This window comes from Heloderma suspectum, chromosome 13 (assembly GCF_057233095.1).
Source record: "Heloderma suspectum isolate Gila_16-S chromosome 13, 16-S_ref, whole genome shotgun sequence".
NCBI classification, from domain to species: domain Eukaryota; kingdom Metazoa; phylum Chordata; class Lepidosauria; order Squamata; family Helodermatidae; genus Heloderma; species Heloderma suspectum.
The window spans coordinates 24,980,988-25,004,175 of record NC_139470.1 but is presented as its reverse complement, the minus strand read 5'-3'; the positions used below and the strand labels follow the sequence as shown (position 1 = coordinate 25,004,175).

General features: G+C 48.2%; 1 protein-coding gene across 2 annotated transcripts in view; it reads left to right on the top strand.

Annotated features, from left to right (window-relative positions):
• The window catches only part of GCN1 (GCN1 activator of EIF2AK4), a 91,863-nt gene that overhangs the window by 50,058 nt on the left and 18,617 nt on the right, over nucleotides 1-23,188 (top strand). For both annotated transcript variants that reach the window (XM_084820490.1, XM_084820489.1), the window contains exons 34-48: nucleotides 89-335; nucleotides 971-1,092; nucleotides 3,736-3,850; nucleotides 5,273-5,452; nucleotides 5,767-5,987; nucleotides 7,098-7,166; nucleotides 7,253-7,391; nucleotides 9,358-9,554; nucleotides 12,125-12,267; nucleotides 13,439-13,556; nucleotides 13,935-14,150; nucleotides 15,642-15,806; nucleotides 17,844-18,005; nucleotides 19,968-20,060; nucleotides 20,867-21,010. In XM_084820490.1, the coding sequence (XP_084676616.1) occupies nucleotides 89-335; nucleotides 971-1,092; nucleotides 3,736-3,850; nucleotides 5,273-5,452; nucleotides 5,767-5,987; nucleotides 7,098-7,166; nucleotides 7,253-7,391; nucleotides 9,358-9,554; nucleotides 12,125-12,267; nucleotides 13,439-13,556; nucleotides 13,935-14,150; nucleotides 15,642-15,806; nucleotides 17,844-18,005; nucleotides 19,968-20,060; nucleotides 20,867-21,010 (2,331 nt within the window). The remainder of the gene's footprint in view (nucleotides 1-88; nucleotides 336-970; nucleotides 1,093-3,735; nucleotides 3,851-5,272; nucleotides 5,453-5,766; nucleotides 5,988-7,097; nucleotides 7,167-7,252; nucleotides 7,392-9,357; nucleotides 9,555-12,124; nucleotides 12,268-13,438; nucleotides 13,557-13,934; nucleotides 14,151-15,641; nucleotides 15,807-17,843; nucleotides 18,006-19,967; nucleotides 20,061-20,866; nucleotides 21,011-23,188) is intronic.

The following is a 23,188-nucleotide window of genomic DNA, read 5'->3' as shown; positions in this document are numbered from 1 at the left end:
TATGGTTAGGAAGGTTGAAAGGGTTATTTAGTTAGCAGATGTTTGGGAAATGCTTGCTGGATGGTACACTTGTGGGTGGTTCCTGTAGGTCCAGGAGTCCGTGGCGAGCTGCCTGCCGCCTCTTGTGCCTGCGATCAAAGAAGATGCAGGAGGAATGATACAGAAGCTCCTGCAGCTGCTGCTGGAGTCCGATAAGTACGCCGAGCGGAAAGGAGCCGCCTACGGGCTCGCTGGCCTGGTGAAAGGCCTGGGGATCCTCTCTCTCAAGCAGCAGGAAATGATGGCGAAGTTGACCGACGCCATCCAAGACAAGAAGAACTTCCGGCGGCGAGAAGGTGAATGGATTGCAGCTTCCCCAGCGCTTTGATCCGTGCTGATGTGGGTGCCCTGCTTGCTTAGTTCTGACCAGTTGTTCCCAGTGTGGTCCACCTAGTGTTTCCAGATGAGCATGGCCGGTCTGAGTGGCATTCAGTAGCTAGGCAGGCTCCACAGAGATGGAGGTGTGTAGAGCAGGGATGGGCAGCAGGTAGGTCTGGATCTACTGCTAGATCTCAGGGTGACTTGCAGTAGATGGTGTGTTTTTGACTCCCAATTGTTTAATAAAAGCAAGAAGGAAAAGGCTTCCGCAAACAACGCTCATAAACAGAAGGCGTGGTGCGGCTGTTCCATCTCTCCTTACTTAGCAGATTTTCCACAGTACGGAAAAAGGCAAAAGTGGTTGTGGGAATACTGCGAGTGGGAGACTTCATTGTCTTGGCCACCTATAAAATTCCTCAGGTGAGGCAGGGCGAGAGGCAGGTGGGCAAGCAGGTTGCAGTAATGAGGAAGAGGAGCACCTGCAAGGGGCCATGCTGGGGGTGGGCTCTCAGCAGGGGCCCGACCAGGCCTACCCTGGGCACCGACCCTGCGCTTTTGTCACTGGCAAGCCTCTTGATGTTTCGCGCTCATCGTTCTTCTGTCTCTCACTTAGGGGCCTTATTTGCCTTTGAGATGCTTTGCACCATGCTTGGGAAGCTCTTTGAGCCCTATGTGGTGCATGTCTTACCCCACTTGCTGCTGTGCTTCGGAGATGGGAACCAGTATGTCCGAGAGGTAAGTGGTGCCTGCCTTTCGCAGGAGACCTGACCGCATTTGCACAAAAGGAGGAGCCTGGATTCCAGAGCACCCTGGCTTACCGTTCAGGAGCAAGCATGCCAGTGCATGCTGTCCAAGGGCTCCTGCTCGGCTCTTCCTGCCAGAGGGAGTGGCTTCGGTTGCCAGGAACTCATGAGGAGAAAAATACTTAGTGTTGCATCCAAACTGGGGCTTCTTGTATGTCATTCCCCTAATAAGCCAGAATCTGAAGCCAGGGTTTGCAGTTGGTTTCTGATTCCTGGCTTCTTTGGAAGTAACAAGCCCAGAGTCCTGATTCGGACATAGCGCTAAGCTTTTTCTTGTTGTCAAGTTCTTGGTTTGTGTAGCCACTCCTGGAGGAGGAGTAGCCAAGTCAGTGTGAGTGGGCAGCACTCACTAGCACAGTTGCTCACAAACAATAAGCCAGGATTCTCCGGAATTCTGGTTTATAATTGTGTGTGAATGCGGCCAATAGGTTGCTCGTGAACAATAAGCCAGGATTATTAGTACAATTGCTCATGAACAGTAAGCCAAGATTCTCCAGAATTCTGTCTTATAATTGCGTGTGAATGCGGCCAATAGGTTGCTTGTGAACAATAAGCCAGGATTATTAGTACAATTGCTCATGAACAGTAAGCCAGGATTCTCTGGAATTCTGGCTTATAATTGCATGTGAATGAGGCCAATAGGTTGCTCGTAAGCCAGGATTATTAGTACAGTTGCTCATGAACAGTAAGCCAGGATTCTCCGGAATTCTGGCTTATAATTGCATGTGAATGAGGCCAATAGGTTGCTCGTAAGCCAGGATTATTAGTACAATTGCTCATGAACAGTAAGCCAGGATTCTCCGGAATTCTGTCTTATAATTGCGTGTGAATGCAGCCAATAGGTTGCTCGTGAACAATAAGCCAGGATTATTACATCAGTTGCTCATGAACAGTAAGCCAGGATTCTCTGGAATTCTGACTTATAATTGCGTGTGAATGTGGCCAATAGGTTGCTCGTGAACAATAAGCCAGGATTATTAGTACAATTGCTCATGAACAGTAAACCAGGATTCTCCGGAATTCTGGCTTATAATTGCGTATGAATGAGGCCAATAGGTTGCTCGTAAACCAGGATTATTAGTACAATTGCTCATGAACAGTAAGCCAGGATTCTCCAGAATTCTGTCTTATAATTGCGTGTGAATGCGGCCAATAGGTTGCTCGTGAACAATAAGCCAGGATTATTACATCAGTTGCTCATGAACAGTAAGCCAAGATTCTCCAGAATTCTGTCTTATAATTGCGTGTGAATGTGGCCAATAGGTTGCTCGTGAACAATAAGCCAGGATTATTAGTACAATTGCTCATGAACAGTAAACAAGGATTCTCCGGAATTCTGGCTTATAATTGCATGAGAATGAGGCCAATAGGTTGCTAGTAAGCCAGGATTATTAGTACAATTGCTCATGAACAGTAAGCCAGGATTCTCCGGAATTCTGTTTTATAATTGCGTGTGAATGCGGCCAATAGGTTGCTCGTGAACAATAAGCCAGGATTATTAGTACAATTACTCATGAACAGTAAGCCAGGATTCTCTGGAATTCTGGCTTATAATTGCATGTGAATGAGGCCAATAGGTTGCTCGTAAGCCAGGATTATTAGTACAGTTGCTCATGAACAGTAAGCCAGGATTCTCCGGAATTCTGGCTTATAATTGTATGTGAATGAGGCCAATAGGTTGCTCGTAAACCAGTATTATTAGTACAATTGCTCATGAACAGTAAGCCAGGATTCTCTGGAATTCTGGCTTATAATTGCGTGTGAATGCAGCCAGTAGGTTGCTCGTGAACAATAAGCCAGGATTATTACATCAGTTGCTCATGAACAGTAAGCCAGGATCCTCCAGAATTCTAGTTTACAATTCTGTGCAAGTGCAGCCAATAAGTTGCTTTATCCTCTGGCTCAGTCTTGCAGCTGGGGGGAACCAAGTACTCATTTGGGGCAGGGGGGCGGGGCGCCTTCCTCTGCAGTTGACTTTTTGCTCAGTGAGGCCAGTACTTCACCTAGCCCCGGCTCTCCAGGGCTTCAGGTGGGAAGAGGTGTCCACATCACTTGTCACCTGGTCCTTTTGACTGGAGGTGCTGGGGACTGAACGGAGGCCTTTCTGCATGCGCTGCAGGTGCTAGTGCCACAGAGCTGAATGTACACACGGCGGTCGGGCGGTGCCACGCCTGCAAGGATGCCCAGACTTGGCTCCCACGGATTGTGGCATTTTTTGTTTGGTTTGTTTTTTGCAGCGATCCGGTATGTTTAGGACCCAAAACTGTTTGGGTGGGGAATAATGACACCTTAAAAACAAACAAACTTGGAGGCCAAGCAAAGCCTGGCCCAGACTGCCCTGCTGATGCTCAGAACCATGAACTTTCACACTAAGTACTAATGTTGAGTATCATTGTTCTGGGGCCTTGGCTTTTGCTCTCTGTCTCTCCCCCCCCCCAACGTACATACTCCAGATTCCATAAGGCCGATCCGCCATAGGTTCTGATTCAAACTAGGGCTATATTTGGTCATCCTCTCTTGAGGCCAGTTCAGCCTCTTGAGATTGACTGTGAATCTTGCTCTTCCTTTCCTTGAGGCCGCAGACGACTGCGCCAAGGCCGTGATGAGTAACCTGAGTGCCCATGGCGTGAAGCTGGTGCTGCCATCATTGCTGGCTGCACTTGAGGAGGAGTCTTGGAGAACCAAAGCTGGTAAGCACTTGTATCAAACTTCTTTGATTTGGGGGAAGCAATGCTGGCACCTTCTGCTCGTTTTGATGTGGGAAAAGCTGCAGTTTCTTGTTGTCAGACTGGATAGTTTACGTATTTTAATACTTAGTATGGAATTTGGAAACTCACTTGAAACCAGAGGTTCTTTTTTCTTGTGTGTGCTTGTGTGTGCGTTTAAGCTTCTACTCCTTGTTAGGTACAATTAAAACTTTCAGGCCATGTCTGCAGATGGCGTTAGTGTTAGGTGGGGGTGGAAGTGATACAACCTGTGTTGCTGACAATTAGCTCCCTTCCCTACATTGCCTGGCAAACAATCCACATCACTCCAGAAGCTTGCACAGCATCGCAAGTAAACCTACCAGATCTATTAGACTGCTTGCCTTTTGCATATTTGTGGCCCCAAAGAAGAAAATGCAAAAGCCAATTATTTATGTAAAAATTTTCTGCCTGATTGCCTGGAGGTGGTCGTTGCTTGCCAAAGGTGACCAAGTGAGTGGCAGTTCACGAACTTGTGTATATATCATTCCACAGCTCTAGCCTTACCTATTTTGTTTCTGTGAAGAAAATTCAGGAGGCCTAAGGTGTTCTAGGAGCGGAGCCCCTGCAGTATTCTTTTTCTTTCCAGTGCAATCGGCCGTCTGCTTCAGAACCCCATGACTCATGAAGGTGGATCACTGTTTACAGCTGAGGAAACAGTTCACGTTGGCACCTTGTAGAAAGTGATAGTAGAACTTTGTATTTGCTACTCACCGCCTTAACAATGCGAGCCAAAGTATTGCCTCCTGACGGCCCTTCCTCAGGCTTGGCCAGCAAGGAAGACTTCTGGAAGCCCTCCACCTGCATTGGGCTTAACAGTGCATTCCATTTCAGTGAATTAGTTTAGCAATAAGAGTCCACTGATCATTACATTATTGCTCTGATGTGTTAACTGTTGGTAGCGATGGCCACCAATTTGGATGGCTTTAAAAGAGGGTTAGACAGATTCCTGGAGGAGAAAGCTATTGGTGGCTACCATGCCTGATGGCTGTGCTACCTCCAGTATCAGAGGCGGTATGTCTGTGTACACCAGTTGCTGGGGAACATGGGCGGGTGGGTACTAATGCACTCGTGTCCTGCTTGCGGGTTCCCGGTCGACAGCTGGTTGGCCACCGTGTGAGCAGAATGTTGGACTAGATGGACCCTTGGTCTGACCCAGCGGAGCTCTTCTTATGTTCCCCCTCATCCAGCCCCAAATACTTTTAAAACTGTACATGACTGAGCCTGCAGTCCTGTGCATACTTGGAAGTAAGTCGCAGTGAACTCGGTGGAACTTCCTTCTGAGTAGACACGCAAAGGATTGCTGTATGAATTGACTTCTGCCACAGTGAGTCTTTGGCTAACGTCTTCCTTTCACGCCTGCGTCAGGGTCAGTGGAACTGCTCGGGGCCATGGCCTACTGCGCCCCCAAGCAACTCTCTTCCTGCTTGCCAAACATTGTGCCGAAGCTCACGGAAGTGCTCACGGACTCACATGTGAAGGTCCAGAAGGCTGGCCAGCAAGCGCTCCGGCAAATTGGCTCAGTGATCAGGAACCCTGAGATCTTGGGTAAGAGCGTCAGTGTTCCATTGAAGTTGTGCTAGCTAAATGAGATCTTCGTCTACAGAGGCAGTATATCTCTGGATGCTGGGGGCTGGGGACACATGGGAAAATACAGGCCCTGCTTGTGAGTGCCCACAGGCATCTGGTCAGCCTCTTTTGGAAGTGGAATTCTGGATATAGCTGGGGCTTTGGTCTGATCCAACAAAGGCCGTTCTGACATGACTATGATAGGGTCTCACACAGAGTTCTGTGACTGACATTAGCTCAACGGGGCCTCTTCACAAGCGTGTCCAATTGCCCTCCTTTTCCCAACCTCACAGCAATTGCGCCGGTTCTGTTGGATGCCTTGACGGATCCATCCAGAAAGACCCAGAAGTGCCTGCAGACCCTGCTGGACACCAAATTTGTCCATTTCATTGACGCGCCTTCCCTGGCCCTCATCATGCCTATAGTCCAGAGGGCTTTCCAGGACCGTTCCACGGACACTAGGAAAATGGCTGCCCAGATCATTGGGAATATGTATTCCCTGACGGATCAGAAGGTACACTGCTGGGGAGGGTTGGTTCGGAGCAGAGAGGAGGGTTGGTTCGGAGCAGAAAGGAGGGGTAGGCAGGTCCAGTTAAAGCACTGGAGAATAATTGACTTGATTGACATGTGTGTATCTTAAAATGAGGATAGCAAGCTTCTGGCTGTTTGTATTGTAGTTATTAGTCCAAATGTATTGGAGTGTTTAGCCATCTGATAACAGTTGTGCTTCTCTGCTTGAATTAATTAATTTTATTTATTTAGTACATTTCTAATCCACCCAATAACTAATGTTATCTGGATGGATTACAACCAGTTAAAAAAAACTAAAATGCCATTTTAAAACACTGTTAAAAACATAAAATACAGTACAAATATTTAAAAGAATAAAATACAGTATCATGCAAAACAATGAAGAGCACAGGAATCGATAAAACAGCCATAATAACCTAGAACTAGGTTGAAAGGAAATAGATCAGGCTTTTCCAACCTGGCACTTTCCAGATGTGTTGGACTGCCTCTCCCATCATTCCCATTTGGGCATGCAGGCTGGGAATTATGGGAGTGGCAGTCCAGCACATCTGGAGGATGCCAGGTTGAGGAAAGCTGAAGCAGATCAGTGTATGCTAGAGAGAAAAAGGCTGTCAAACTAGATTCTGAGAAAGTCCTAGGGTACTTTGGAGATTTATCGGGGTTCTCCAGTGAGAAGTTTGGTAATGGAAGGCCACTTGCCCACCATCACCAGTCTTCTGTTGCACAGTTTAGCTGCTGAGGAGTGGTGGGTGTCTTCCAAGTCTTGAAGAGTATTTTCCTTTTGTGTGGAGTGCTGGTGAAGCTAATGCCGTTTTGAGCTGCAGTGCACTCTAGAAACTGCAGCAGGCCCTGGAAGGAGAGGGGGAAAGACTCCGCAGCCATACTGATGTGGAAAGGATTCCCTGAGAGCAGAAACTCTGCAAACCACCAGTTCAGATTATGCTAGCTGCTGGTCTAGCTGTGTTCAGATAGGAACCAAATCCTAACTGGAAGGATGTGTCATCAGCAGCTACTCTTCATAGTCCAGCTGTACTGATTCCAGATTAATTTGTGACGCTCTTCCAACTTGCCTGCTGTCATCTGCCTATTTTAGGATCTGGCTCCTTACCTGCCCAGTGTGACCCCTGGATTGAAAACCTCTTTGCTGGACCCTGTGCCTGAGGTACGTCTTCCTGCAGTTTCTTCACAGGTGGTCTTCCTTCTTCTTACCTTCTCCAGTTCCCGTCATCCCTTTCCTTTGCATCGCAGGTGCGCACAGTCTCGGCAAAGGCGCTGGGAGCCATGGTGAAGGGGATGGGCGAGTCTTGCTTTGAGGACCTGTTGCCTTGGCTGATGGAGACCCTGACGTATGAGCAGAGTTCGGTGGATCGATCTGGTGCTGCACAAGGCAAGAGCAACAGACTTTGCGTGGCTTTGGGGTGTTTTTTTAATGTGGCCCTGCTGGCAAAATACTAGATTCAGGTGCGAGAGAGCTGGGCACAGATCCCTACTCAGATTTTGAGCGTGTTGAATGACTTTGGGCCAAGTTACCATTGGCCTCATTGGACAATCTGGAAGAACAGGCTCATGGTGACCTGAGCATAGGAAATTGAGAAACTGCCTTACACTGCTCTATTTGTCCAATTTTGTCTATTCTGACTGTGCTCTGTTGTTTTACTAAAGCTTCTCCCCCAAAAGGGGATGGGATTTGCCACTGAGCTGGAGCATCTAAATCTAAATTATTACAAAACATCTTGACCTAATATGTTAGTCAGATTTTAGATATTAGATCAGGGCTGTGCAAACTCCATGCAAAACAAACAAACAAACAAACAAACAAAAAACCAATTCTGCACCAAAACTACTCAAATTCTGCAATAACAGAAGCCAAATTCTGCAGCCTGTATTCATAATGTGCCCTTACATGGACAAAGATAACCTAGCTACTGTTATCCACGCTCTGATAACTTCTTGTCTGGATTACTGCAATGCGTTATACATGGGGCTGCCTTTGAAAACGGTCCGGAAACTTCAGCTGGTCCAAAATAGGGCACCAAGACTGTTAACAGGTACTGGCCAGCAAGCTCATATTACACCAGTACTTTTTCAGCTGCACTGGCTGCTAGTCCATTTCTGGGCCCGATTCAAAGTGCTGGTATTAACATTTAATGCCCTTAACGGCTTGGGTCCAGGTTATCTGAAGGATCACCTCCTCCCATATGTGCCTTCCCGGACTTTAAGATCATCGTCAGCAGCCCTTCTCCATGAGCCCCTGCCAAAGGAAGTGAGGCAGATGGTTACTAGGAGGAGGGCCTTTTCTGCTGTGGCACCCGGCTGTGGAATGAGCTCCCTAGTGAGGTTCGCCTGGCACCTGCATTGTATTCCTTTCGGCGCCAGGTGAAGACCTTTTTATTTTCCCAGGCATTTTAGCATTTTAGCTTTCTAGACTTTTAGCTTTGCTGATCTGTATTTTAAATTCCTGCACTGCTGCTAGGTTTTATTGTGTTTGGATTGTTATATTGTGGTTTTAATGTTCTATATGTTTTAAATTGTTTTATTGTGTGCCATTTGGTTTTAATTTTTGTGAACTGCCCAGAGAGCTTTGGCTATTGGGCAGTATAGAAATAAATAAATAAATAAATGCAAATTAAGTACCTTTTGTATAATGCATTATGCAATGTTTACTATTTATGCAATGTTCACTATTTACGCAATGTTTAGTACTTTATGCAACTTAGGGGCATGCTGGCAGGGGCACGCTGGGAGTTATAGGACTATTTTCTGTCTAAACATGCATAGGATCGCACCCTTATTCTGCTATTGCTAGCCATAAGGAGGAGCAAGAAGCTGTATAGGGAGGGCATTGAAGCCCTCCTTCAATCATCCAAAATCTTATTCTCCAACTCTTTTTGGTTTCTCATTTTACCAAATATTGCCCACACCAGTTCAAGCATATTTTCACAACCATAAGTGCTAATAACTTTTTTCTCTTTTTTTACATAAAGTAGAGGTGCTCAGGAAACTGAACTCAATACCACATTCCACATTTTTCTGTACTTTTATGGAATTATAGAACACAAGCAGCCCTAATCATGATGCTAAGAGCCAGGGTAGTGTAGTGGTGAGAGTGTTGAACTGAAACTTGAGAGACCCAGGTTCTAGTCCCCACTTGGCCCTGAAGCTCACTGGGTGACTTTGGGCCAGTCACTGACTCTCAGCGTAGCCTACCTCACAGGGTGGTTGTGAGGATAAAAATGGAGATAAGCAGGAACATGTTTGCTGCCTTGGGCTCCTTGCAAGATGAAAAAGTGGGGGATATAAATGTGACGATGATAATAATAAAAATAACCGCAAGATTCCTTGTTCTTTTCCAGGCTTGGCTGAAGTCATGGCTGGTTTGGGAGTAGAAAAGCTGGAGAAACTGATGCCAGAAATCGTTGCCACGGCAAGCAAAGTGGATATTGCCCCCCATGTGCGGGATGGTTATATTATGATGTTCAACTACCTGCCCATCACCTTTGGTGAAAAGTTTACACCTTACGTTGGGCCCATCATACCTTGCATCCTTAAGGTAGGACTTTTAGGGCAGATGTTCAGCCCTTTCCAGCAGGAGCAGAGGCTTGTGTTCAGCCACAGAAAGAGAGGTGTTATTGGGTGTTGCGTATGCTCACAGACAGCTCAGCTGGACTCGGCTTCTTCCATGGGAGGGTGGATTTTTTCCTTAAGTGTGTGTATGTATGTATTTACAATATTTATATACCGTTCCACATCAAAAGATTTCAGAGGAGTGAACAGCAAAGGTAAAAGAATAAAACACCATGTTAAAACAAAATGTTTTGAAAAGAAACAAGTTCTGATAAGACTGGATTTAATAAACCACGGCTGGCCACTCAAGGAAGGCTTCCCGAAATAACAATGTCTTCAGGAGGCACTGGAAGGAACACAACATTGGTGCCTGGCTGGCCTCCAAAGGCAGGGAGTTCCACAGGAAGGAGGCCACCACACTGAAGGCTCTTTTCCTGGTGGACTCGAACCGGGCCATGGGTCTGTGTGGAACCACCAGAAACATATAATAATTCTTAGCGTGTGTAGTAATGCTTTTCTGTGCATTCAGAGCACTCCGTATTGTCTGCTCTGATTGGAGGTGTCTCTCCCACTGAGCCTGTTTGCGCATCACAATAGTCCACCGTGGCTTAATTTACCCACAGGGGCTGTTGAGTTGCGCCAGGTGCCACTTTTGCATGATCTGGCGGATCTGGGCACCTGGCTTCCTGTGGCTTGTCTCATCATGCAAACCCAGGTGGCAGGGCTTTTTTGAAGGTTAGGCCACCCTCAAATAACCCTAAAGCGAGCCATTATTATTATTATTAATATCCTACCTTTTTCCCAATACTGGGACTCAAGGTGGCTTTACAACATTAAAAGCTTGTACAGTTAAAACATATAAACACAAATATACAAAAGTTAAAAATATAATTAAATCATCAGTAATATTAAAATTGTATAAAATATCAGAATTTTAAAAGACAACAACAATATAAACAATAGTACCAGTCCATCATATTCTCACAGGTCCACAGGTTCAGACTATCTATCTCCAAAGGCTTGCTGGAACAAAAAAGGTTTTTGCCTGCCTGCGGAAACATACCAAGGAGGGTGTCAGTCTCACCTCCCTGGGAAGGGAGTTCCAGAGCCTTGGGGATTATTAATTGCAATGGAATTAATAACAAATACAATACTTGGCTGGCCTCTTGCTTCTGCAAGAGGAGTATCCTAAGGATGTAACATTCATTCGGACTGAAGTACTGACTATTGGCTGAACCTTGTTCTGGATTCTGTCCTTGAAGGCCAAAAGAGCCAGTATGAGTATTTATACTTATAGAGGAGTCATCCATTGACCAAATTCTCTGCATTACTAACTCCTGAGGTAGGTTCCCCAGCCAAAGACATTAACACTGAACATGAGAATTCTCTGCAGCTCATTAAAGAACACACCTTGACAGCCTACCCAATTCCAGCCACCCATCCAGGGCCTTTATCACCTTCCTGGAAATGGAAGATGTGCAGCTGAGTCACTATCCATAGCTGGAAGGAAAAAAAAGCAGTAACAGCCTCTACATAGGCCGTGTGTGAAACTTGCTCATTCCATAATGCCTTGACATGACGCCAGACTCCCCAGGGTAGCAGGCTTTCCATGTGCAGATCCCCCCTGCTGGACATAGAACTATGCCTGTGAAAGCAAGCAAAGGGCTGATCAGATGGTCCACATTGTCACTTTGCTACTGCTGATCACCTGTTTGTGGAGCGGGGACTGATTCCAGGATGCTTTCCCCTCTAACAGAGGCGTGGTCAACACGCAGGCCCTGCCAGCCCCCTGCCACTCTCGTCATGCCTATATTTTAAAAACCCTCATACAGCCCCTGCTGCCTGGGCGTCTGGCATGACACAATAGCCCCTGCGGGTAAGTTGAGCTCTGGTGGGCTGTCGTGTTGTGCGAACCAGGTCATTATCTGCTCCCTGATCCCCTTTTCCAACTGTAGATGCCAGGGAGTGAACCTGAGACCTTCTGCATGCAAAGCGGGTGCTGTACCTGCCTTGAGATGGGAGCCTGAGGCTGGGAGTGGCTCCCCTGAGACCACCTAGTGAGTTCATGGCAAAGGCGGGCTTCAAACCGAGGACTTTCACAGTCAGTGGTGCACAGGTACATTCTGCCGTGCAAGCACTCCTCCCGTAGCCACACGCCTACGGAGAGTCCAGCGATGCAGGCCGCTGCCTCGATCCGTAGCAACACACCAGTTCTAGCCGGCGCGTCAGCCCTGCAGAGTCCCAGGGCTTCAGCCCGGCGAGCCCTGGCTCCCCTACAACACTGCGCACAATTTATCACTCACTCTCTTAGCTACCGCATGATGATGATTTGTATCTTGGGGGGTGGCGGCGTAGCTGCTGGTAGAGCACCCACTTCGTACGCACAAGGCCCCAGGTTCGATCCCTGGCGTCTCCGAGTGGGGCTGGGAAAATTCCTGCCTGAATCCTCGGAGAGCCGTCGCTGCCAGGCAGCGTCGACAGTGCTGGGCTAGAGGGACCGGTGGTCTGGCTCATTAGAAGGCAGCCTCCTGTGCTCCTGTGTGCCCTCTTCCTTAGGCGCTGGCAGATGAGAATGAGTTTGTGCGGGACACGGCCCTTCGTGCCGGACAGAGAATTATAAGTATGTATGCAGAGACCGCCATTGCACTACTCCTGCCTCAGCTGGAGCAAGGTCTCTTTGATGACCTTTGGCGAATCAGGTAAGACTTGTCTTTCCATGTACGTAGCATGTCATTTGAGCGGATCCATATATTTATTTATGACATTTCTATCCCGCCCTTTGTCCTGTTGCAAGGAACTCAAGGAGGCGTACATGATCCTCCTCCTCCTCCTCTCTATTTTATCCTCACAACAACCCTGCGAGGTGGGTCGGGCTGAGAGTCAGTGACTGGCCCAAAGTCCTCCAGTGAGCTTCATGGCTGAGCGGGGACTAGAACCCGGATCTCCGGAGTCCCAGTCCAGTTCTCTAACCATTATGCCACACTGGCTTGCTAGGTTTAGCACCTCTTTTGGTTTCCTCTAAGCTGCGCAAGGAGAGTGAGCGGGACTTCTCTGCCATAAAAGCTTGGGGATGTCTGCTAGCACAGACAGCTTTTTTAAAAAAATTGTTTGTACCGATTCATGGAAGGAGAGGGTGTAAGCCGGTATAGCTAAAATGAACCTCTGTGGTCAGGAGCACTCTACCTCCCAAGTAGTGGATGCTGGAGACAGACAGGCGAAGGCCTTCACTTCCAGGCATATCTGGCTGGCCACCGTTGGGAGACAAGAATGCAGGACTAGGTGGAATGGTCTGTTCCAGCAATGGTGTTCTTATGGGTATGACACCAGAGACTATCATGTAGTGTGAGAGGTCTGGCTCCTTCCCTTCCATTTAATTGGAGGCAGCTTTGTTGGCAGGCTGTTTAGCCAGTCGACAGATTTGCAGGGCGCGGTATCTTTTTCTTGGAATCATGAGTTCTGTGTTAATACAACTGAATCCACAGAATATTTTTGCTCTTGAGCAGTAATCTGTAAGCTTGAATGACTCTGTAAGGAAACTCCTTTCAGTTTGGGAATTGTCTCCCAATCTCCCCCATTCTCAAAGTGCCATGGCTGCTTCTTCTGCCCTTCTCATAACATGCTGTGGTTCTCATGCCCCCCCCAAAAAAAACTGCCTTGAGAAAAAGTCCCTTCAGATGTTGCTTTCCACAGTTAACACGCCTTTAACCCTGTGCCTCGACCTGCATTCAAACATTGCCTGAGCATGGATAGACATGTTTCTACTTCACTGCTGAGATCCGCATCGAGGAAAAGAGATCTTGGATCCTTTAGCCCAGGGCTGATCCTGACTCCACACAGCCACATCGTGCGTGCCTTTTTCCGTTTTGACAGGTACAGCTCGGTTCAGCTGCTTGGAGACCTCCTCTTCCATATTTCAGGAGTCACAGGGAAAATGACGACAGAGACCGCCTCTGAGGATGATAACTTTGGAACTGCACAGTCCAACAAAGTGAGCTGTAGTCTTGCCTCTGGGGTGCTTTTCCAGTTTGGGTGGAGGCAGGTGTCTGGGTAGAGGACTGTTGGAGCCAAATTGGATAAACCATTGAAAACCTGTGATCGGCTTTCCTATCTCCTTAATTTCTTCTTTTAAAAAGCAGCCATGTAGTCCCCTGAATTGAATCTGGACCATGTCACTGTGGGCAGTGCAAATCCCTCCTCCCAAAGCCACTGTTTGCCCTGTTGGGGGAAAAAATGCAATCAAATCTCCCGTAAATGTCTCGTCTAGTTTGCCCCTTAGAAACAGGAGCATGTCTCTTTGTGGTGAAAAACACAATAGCTGCCTTCTCGGTGATTTCCTCCATCTAAATTTTTCAATTATTTTTTCCAGGCAATCATTAACGCGCTTGGAGTGGAGCGGAGGAACAGAGTCTTGGCGGGGCTGTACATGGGCCGCTCGGACACCCAGCTGGCCGTTCGCCAGGCATCCTTGCACGTTTGGAAAATTGTGGTTTCAAACACGCCTCGCACTCTCCGTGAGATTTTGCCAACCCTCTTTGGTCTCCTGTTGGGGTTCCTGGCCAGCACTTGCTCAGACAAGAGAACAGTTAAGTGTTCAGCCAGCTTCCCCCAGCCGGCCAAGGCTCAGTCGTGCTTGTCTCAGGTTCTGTTCCCTTCAGAACTCTCCTCCTGTCTAAACAAATGGGGAGTTCCAGAGTTCTTAGGTTGTTGAGAGATTGTGGATTCCCTAACAGGAGATGGGTCTAACTCGGCCCGAGTTCTGTATGTCACAGATGAAAAGGAAGCGGGTTTAGGGCTCTGAGCCACCCGGTCTTGGCAGGAGATCAGAACCTCAGTCCAAACATGGACCTGCTCCTCAAATGTAGAAACAAAATCAGAGGTTAAAATTAGTTCATGGATGGTCATCTCGGCATTACAGATCACATCAACAGGCCCAAGGAAAGGGCTATTTCCTCAGTTCACTGCAAGCAGAGCAAATGTTTCAATGACTCTTTAACATGGGTAGTGAAAGTAGAGGGCTGATGCACGTGTGTTCAGGTTGCACTCTCTGGGGCTGTCCACACAACGCGCTAACCCACACTCGGGTTGAGTGTGGGTTGTGGGTTGAACCGTGGGTTATCGTGTTGTCTGAATGCTGCGAGGGTGGCTTGTTAACCATGCGGTGTGGCTTATTTTTCTCGAACAAGCCACCTTGAGAACCCATGGTTTGTTGTTGGGTTGTTCAGGGTGGATAACAAGCTACGCTGCAATGGTTAGCCAGCCACCCTGGCTGCATATGGACAACATGATAACCCACCCTGCAGAAAACGTGCTGCGTTAAGACAGCATATGAACCCACAGTTCAACAAATGACTCACGGTTCAAAACAATGCACACTCAACCCCTGAGCGTGCATTAGCGTGTTGTGCGAACAGCCCCTCTGGACACTTGCCTTTTGGAGCCCTGAGGTCTGTGCTTTCAAGGCAAGCTACTTACACAATGGGGAAGGGTAGAGATCATGACAGCCTGATGTTTGTGTGTTGGACATTTGGGCACAGAGTCATGGAATCATAGAAGAGTAGGGTTGGAAGGGGCCTATAAGATCATGGAGTCCAAACCCCAGCTCAATGCAGGAATCCAAGTCAGAGCATGTGGGTCCAGTACTTTACCTCTCAAAACTGGAAGCAGGAGTAGAGATTCCATCGTTTAGGGCTAAGCCTGTTGGACTCAATAGTCATTTTGTTGTGTATTCCAAAGATGTCTGGTGGGCTTGGAAGCCAATCAGGCACATGGGGAAGGGAAGGGTGGACAAACCTACCCCCCCACACACACACTACACATATATAAACAGAGCTCTTATTTTTTCCTAACCGAGGGCTCTTACCTCTTTACCCTCACTTCCATTTTCCTCTTCTGTGTTGAATCTTTGTTTTTAAGCTCCTTGGGGCAGAGAGATGATTTGTAAAGCATTATGGGAATTAGTAATGCCCTAGAAATAATAGTGGGGATGGCAAGTCGCTGTTCAGATCTTTTGCTTCCTTGAAGACATCTTGGCCGGATCTGTTCAGATTGACTCACCTCCATCTTTTGTTGGCAGATTGCCGCACGGACATTAGGGGACCTTGTCCGAAAGCTGGGGGAGAAGATCCTTCCAGAAATCATCCCCATTTTGGAAGAAGGGCTGAGGTCCGAGAAGAGTGACAAGAGGCAAGGCGTCTGCATTGGCCTGAGCGAGATAATGAAGTCCACCAGCAGGGATGCAGTAAGTTGCTTTCTATGGCATAACTCGCTGGAAAACTGATGGGTGCATGGGCCTCTGAATTGCTGTGTTGTTCCAGCAAACCTTGAGCGCTGTGGTTTTAAATTAGGACCTGGCCCGGGAGGGCGACATCTTCTCAAATGCTGCCTTCTCTCTGCTTGTCGCCATCCAGCGGTCCCAGGAGAAGCTGGGCTCTTTCAAAGAAAGTCGCGACCAGGGCTGAACTAGGAGGCACTTCCCAGAGTCTCCTTAGAGGCAGTCTTTCTCCTGCTACCGCAAGCAAACAGATGCTGGTTCTTGATCTGTTCTGAGGAGCCTGATTGGACTGATCAATTCCTCAATTTCTGAGCAGGCTAGAAGATGAATTTGTGGCTGCTGGGACTAGTCAGTCGAATCCCTTCTGTGCAGCCTAATTCAGGTTCAATAAGCCACCTACGTAGCTGCTGCCTTTTCTGCCTTTGGGCCTGTTCCTTTTTTTTTTTTTACATAGTCTTCCACTGCCCCTGTGCCCCGTTCAGGATTCTCCCCACTATGGGTAGAGGTGAGTGCTGAGCCAGAGAGAGCTCATGGCTCTTTGAACATGGGATTTCCCTTGACTGTGAGCTTCCACATGTAAGCAGAACGAAAGATTTCTCATGACCATGGGGGATGAGACTTTCTGGTGTGCTTGGAGACCAAAAACCCCCGTTTGGGCCGATTCGAGTGGCCTTGGACCAATCATTTTGTCCTCCAGTCTCAGTTCCCATCTGTACAATGGGGATAATAGCGCCCTACCTCATAAGCACAGACAAGATACATCTTGCAAGGTAAAGATGCTTTGAAATGGGCCTGCCATTTGTTACCAAAAGGATTGAAGATGTGATGGTCTTGTTTTGAGACTGTTGGGCTTGTTTGCTTATGTTTACATTCTGCTTTTCAGCCATGATTAGCTCCCAAAGCAGCTTACAGTTCAACGCACACAAAAGTACAAAGACTGTAGGGGCATGTATGGCAGAGTTTTTGATCCATGGCAGTGGATGCCATACAGTCCTGCCCAGCTCCCAGGCTCTTCCTTCTATTGGGAGGTGTAATCCAAATGTTACACCCTAGGCAGTCACTCAGCCAAGAGGCACTGAACTTAGCCCTGAGGTTTATTCCCAGAAGGAAGCCCACTCAGCTCTAGAGATGAATAAGTAGTGTATTAGGGTAGGAAAAGGGGAGAAAGGGAAAGGAAATCACAGTTATACAAAAAGTTACAGAGAACCTTTTCTGCAATATCCCAAGCAAAACCATAAAATACTAGCTGGCCTATCCTATACGTTACCGGACTACGGGTCTCCCAGGACAGGGTCCCAGCCAGGGTTCAAGAACGCACCAGCCCGCAACAAGAAGATAGGAGACAACGAAGCCATCCTTCATCACCTCTTTTATCTCTCAGACCGGGCAACTCAGGGCAGATGTCAGGCAGCCAGTCCCGGACCAGTGCCAATGTGGTCTCCACCCCGAAGGGAGTTGCACTTCCTCACCAGAGTGCAGCGGCAGTCATTCATCCTGATTCGCAGAGCCTGGCTGTGGCCTTGAGCATGGGAGCTGCCTCGAGAGAGCACATTCACCAGTGGTTACATCATTGCATGCCAGCTGGGCCTAGCTGGATGCCTGAGGCAACCGGAAGGGAAATGGGAGCCTGTTTGCTGCTCTTGACGATTATTTATTTATTTATTTATTTATTTCATTTCTATACCACCCAGTAGCTGAAGCTCTCTGGGCGGTTCACAAAAATTAAAACCAAAGAGCACACAATAAAACAATACAAAATATATAAAACATTAAAACCACAGTAAACAACACAACCAGAACAAACCAGAATAAAACCTAGCAGCACTGCAGGGATTTAAAATAAAGATTTAAAACAGCAAAGCTAAAAGTAACGATTCTGATACTAAGCAAAAGAGCGTTTCATTTTCCCCTCCACCCGTTTTGGTTTCCCAGGTGCTGGCTGCCCCTTTTCCTCCCAGTCTCTGCAGAGCTGCACCCTGCACTGATCTCTGCCTCCTATTCCAGGTGCTGTGTTTCTCCGAGTCACTGGTTCCGACTGTGAGGAAAGCGCTGTGCGACCCTCTGGAAGAGGTCCGAGAAGCAGCAGCCAAAACCTTTGAACAGCTGCACTCAACCATTGGATACCAGGCTCTTGAAGACATCCTGCCTTTCTTGTTGAAACAGCTGGTAAGTGTGCCTGAGACGGTGCCAGATCGAACATTTTCCAGGGCCTTGTTGCAGGACAGCTTCGCGCAATTTCTCTATGGGCCAGAAGAAGATTCAGGAGAGGTGGATCAGTAGCAACCAAATAAGAAGTTAGGAGGATTTGCAGCAGCATCAGCAGCTTGGGTAGGGGGTGGGTCCCTGAAAATGACTTCATGGCAGCCCTTATGGAAGATGGGCCCATCGATGGCTGATTATCCACAATAGCTAAGTGGAACCACCACGCACAGAGATAGCATACCTCTGCATGCCCTGTGCTGAGAACAAGCAACATGGAAAGGCCCTCTTCTCTTGTACCCATCTGCCTTGCCTCATTTGACAGGATAAGGGGCCTCAGATGCTGACCTTATGGTCTAGGTCGGTAGATATGGAAGGAAACACTCCTTCAGGTAACCTGGTATTAAAAAAGACCCAAAGCGTCTTACAACAAAATTACTGAAAACATACAAAATACGAAATAGCTAAAAAAAAAAAACACCATTAAAATACCGAAACATGATAAGGCAACTAAAACATTGGAAGAACCATAGCCACCAGAAGAATGCATAACAAGGCTATCATATACCTTCAAATGCCTGGGAGTAAAGTAGAGTGTTTAGCAGGCGCTGAAAAGAATGCAACATTAGCACCAAGCAGGCATGACTGGGGAGAATGGTCCAGAGCTGGGGAGCCACCGCCTAAAAGGCCCTCTCCTTTGTTGCCATTCTCTGAAGGCACTCTGAGGATTTTACAGAGTACAAGAGGTCAGGTCCCAGCCCCCAAAGAGCTTGCCAGTTAAAATTTGACACAGAGAAGGCACAGAGTTTGGCAAAATTTGACACAAAAAATTTGACACAGAGTTTGGCAAAATTTGACACAGAGAAGGCACAGAGTTTGGCAAAATTTGACACAGAAAATTTGACACAGAGTTTGGCAAAATTTGACACAGAGAAGGCACAGAGTTTGGCAAAATTTGACACAGAAAATTTGACACAGAGTTTGGCAAAATTTGACACAGAGAAGGCATTCTCTGAAGGCACTGTGAGGATTTTACAGAGTACAAGAGGTCAGGTCCCAGCCCCCAAAGAGCTTGCCAGTTAAAATTTGACACAGAGAAAAGGGAGGGAAATGGAGGCAGGGTAAGCAGGGAAGGAATATGCAGTTGGTCCAGTCACACATGTTTGGGCTTAGATACAGGCTGAATTAAAATAGGGCATGGGATCTAGGGTGTTGGCCCAAAGGTTTCACAGAAAAGGTGGGTTTTGAGGAGGAACTTGGAGGCATTCTGAGGGGAAGAGTCAAACAAAAGGGAGAAGCAAGGGAGGAAGAGGGAGCAGGCGATCTTTTGACAGCCGAGGGTGGTGGAGCTCTGCTTTTGGGGCTTCCAGAGGCATCTGGCTGGTTGCCTGCTGACTGTTAGAGGCATCTGGGCTTCTGCTGGGCTTAGATCAGGGGTGGGGAACCGGTGGCCCTCCAGATGGTGTTGGACTACCACTCCCCTCATCCCTGACCTGGCTGGGTGAGGCTACTAGGAGTTGGAGTCCAACAACACCTGAAGGGCCTGGTTTAGATGGAGCTTGGTCTGATCTGGCAAAGCAGTTCTTGTGATGAGTTTCCTGTAGGATGTGTCCAGGGGGGGAGGATGTGGCAAGACCATTGGTCATCTTCGGTGGCTTGTTAATGGCTGTTAATTCATACAGGTAAGTTGACCGTGAGATGGCTTCAGTTAGCACCCTGATTCCTGTAGCTCAATGGTAGAGCACCTGTTTTGAATGCAGAACGTCCCAGGTTTGATCCCTGACATCTCCAGGTAGGGTTGGGAAAGAATCCTTGGAGAACCGCTGCCAGTCAATGTCACCAATACTCGGCTAGATGGACCAAGGGTGAAAGGCACTCAGTGAAAGGCAGGTTTCCTATGTTCCTGTATTTGTCCCTCCCTTCCTCTAGGAATGTGAAGAGACATCAGAGTTTGCTCTGGATGGCCTTAAGCAAGTGATGGCTGTGAAGAGCCGGGTGGTGTTGCCTTACTTGGTGCCAAAGGTATGTTGGTGAACTGTTTTCTGAAATCTTTGGAGGTTAATCAGTCTCTCCCTCTCCCTCTCAGACAGACAGACAGACAGACATGTAGAGGCTCAGTTCTTGGTGGCATGCATCTTAGGGCCTCTTTGCACATCAGAAGTGCAAAGTGATTTTCAAGTGAACATCTAAACACATCAAGCATGAATGTGAAGGTTTTTGAATATACCTGCATCATACAGGTGAACTCGCCAGAGAGCCAGCATTTGGCTGTTTTCCCTCTTCCGTGTACCTTTCCATCCAGCAGTGTTCCAGCACAATAGTGAAACATAACTAGGGCCTGCAGATGAGCAGGACGACAGAGATTGTCATTTGGCAGCAGACCGGAACTTCACTGGTTGCTTTGTAGTGTGTGAAACTGTTATTAGATGCTAGGAAGGTGCTATAGCCAGCCACTTGGGCCTTGCTTATGGGCTTCCCATAGTCATCTGGTTGGCCACTGCAGGCGTCAGAATGCTGGACTAAACGGGCCTTTGATCTCATCCAGCATGGCTGTTACGTTGATCAAAGGTCAAACTGGAAATTAGCTTTTTTGTTGATGGAAGCAGATGCCAGTACATTGTCTACACTAGGGTTGGGCAGAAAGTAGATCTCCAGATGTTTTGGACTTCAACTCCCAGCATTCCTGACCATTGGCCATTCTGGCAGGGACTTCTGGGAGTTGAAGTCCCAACCCTCTGGAGATCTACCTTCTGCCCACCTCTGGTCTATGCTATTGATCTAGATTCATTCAACAGGATAACATACCTCTTTTTTCTTGTTTCCCTTAGCTTATTTCTCCACCTGTAAACACCAGAGTCCTGGCATTCCTCTCATCTGTGGCTGGTGATGCTCTCACCCGGCACCTTGGTGTCATCTTGCCTGCCATGATGTCTGCGCTGAAGGAGAAGCTTGGGACAGGTGAAGAGCAGCAGGTAAGACAGTTTAGAGAAGACTATTAGCCTGGAGCAAAGATCCTGAAATGAAAGGCCTGTGGCCAAACATTAAACTGAGATATTTAGTACTTGTCACCTCTCGGCATCGTTTCTTGCCTGCAGCCACTCCTGTCCGAAGTCGTGTGAGACATTGACCTGGGTCATACAATGCGGTAGAGTTTTTGGGTTGTCGAATCGTGCTCTGTTGTTGAATCATGGTTTTTTTCGTACGAACCCAGCTGCGCTAACAAACCAGGGCTTGTTAACCACAAACAACCCACAGTTCACAACTCAGCAACAAACCATGAGTTCTCTTCATGGGTTGTTCGTGGTTAGCAAACCATGGTTTGTTAGCACAGCTAAGTTCACACAATGACCCACGATTCAATGACAGCCCATGTTTCAATGACAACCGACGCTCAGCCCGTACACTGGCTTGTTGTGTTGTGTGAACCTGGCCTCCTACCCCTCCCACGTTCCCACTGCTCCACTCTAGCAAGACCTTCTGGTCTTTAGGCCCTGCGTGTGGCTTCCCTCCTCCCACCAAGCCCACTCCTCATAATGGTGACGCCGGCATTCGGGCCGTTGTGGCAGAGGCCGGCTTCGAATGAAACGATGCAAGGGTGGAGGCTTCTTTGTGGCAACAGTCCCATGCCGCAGATAATCGGTTCTCTGTGCCATCACAATGTGGTGCTGCAGCAGGGCGGCTGTAAGGTGCGTGTCAGCAGTGGATCCACGCAGTGAACTGCTGCAGAAGAATGGCTTGCCCTGTGCAGGAGTGGTTTTCATAGAACAGTCACAGAATAGTAGGGTTGGAAGGGGCCTGTAAGACCATCGAGTCCAACCCCTCCATGTGGCCGTCCACAAGGCAGCCGGAAGTGGGGCCCCACCCGCTTCACACAGCACCTTAACCAGGATGCCACGTGAAGGGGGACTTCGTGGCACATGGCGCTCAGAGCCTCTTGGGGCTGTGTGGCTCTGCCTCCTGGGGGTGGTCATGGGTAGTATAGAGCTCGGGTTTCCAACATGGTACCCATGGGCCCCAGCATGCCCATAGGCGTCTTTTGGGGGGCCTACCAGGTTCCCTGCCCCTCCTGGTTTTCACTTTTAATCCCTGCAGATATTTTAAATTACTCCGTTTTTAACTAGGAGGCCGGCAGGCTGCAAAGCAAAAGGTCGCCCTCCAGCACCATCTTTAGTTGGGTTCGAGAGAGCGATCAGGTTCCGCCTCTGCCTTCTACTTCAGCTCTTGGGCAAATCACTTTTCCTGTTGCCTCGCCGCTTTGCCTTCTGGGAAAGGAGTGTTTTGTGTCTGGCCATGCCTGCCATAGCAGCCCATTTATGAATGGGCGAGACCCCTGCCCCTACCAGGGCACCCGTGACACTGTCTCAAAATTCCAAATGCGTCTGCTGACCCCGAAATGTTGGGGACCCCTGGTGTAGCACAGAGGTAGCTGGCTTCATCGGGCTGGGGTCCTCCGTACCAGGATGACATCACCACCCAGCTTCCGCTGCTTGGTTGTGGGGTGTCCCCTGGACATGAGGAGCAGCTTGGCTGGCCTTGAAGCATTTCACCAAGTGCTGCTTCTGTCTTGGCTACTGGACCCACCCCAACTCCTTGGGGAAATGAAACCGTCTCCCAGCAGGGGATGGAGCAGAGCAGGACTCTCCTGCACTGCTTTTGACCCAGCCTGTGCTGCTTCCCAAGCAAAAACACTTGGGGAGCAGATCCAGCCAGGTCAAAGCACTCTCTCAAGGTGCCACTGAGCAGAAAAGGAGAGGTGACCTCCTCACCTGCCCAGAGGGGATCCTGCCAGGTGAGAAGCCACAGCTTGCAAGGGAAAGGTGATGTGGGGATAGGAAAACGGGGAGGTACGGAAAGGACTGGTGGAATCAGCCAGTTGACCATCTCCAACGTCAAGGGGATTGACAGCATGTTTTTGACCACTGAACACATCTCTCCACCTCTGCCTTCTGGTCTTAATTTGCCCATGGAACGGATGTGAATAAAGTTCCCAGGGGGATTTGTTAAATGGGAAGGAGGGAGGGAGGGAAGGAGGGAGGGAGGGAGGGAGGGAGGGGGAGAGAGAGAGAGAGAGAGAGAAAGAAAGAAAGAAAGAAAGAAAGAAAGAAAGAAAGAAAGAAAGAAAGAAAGAAAGAAAGAGAGAGTCTACTTGG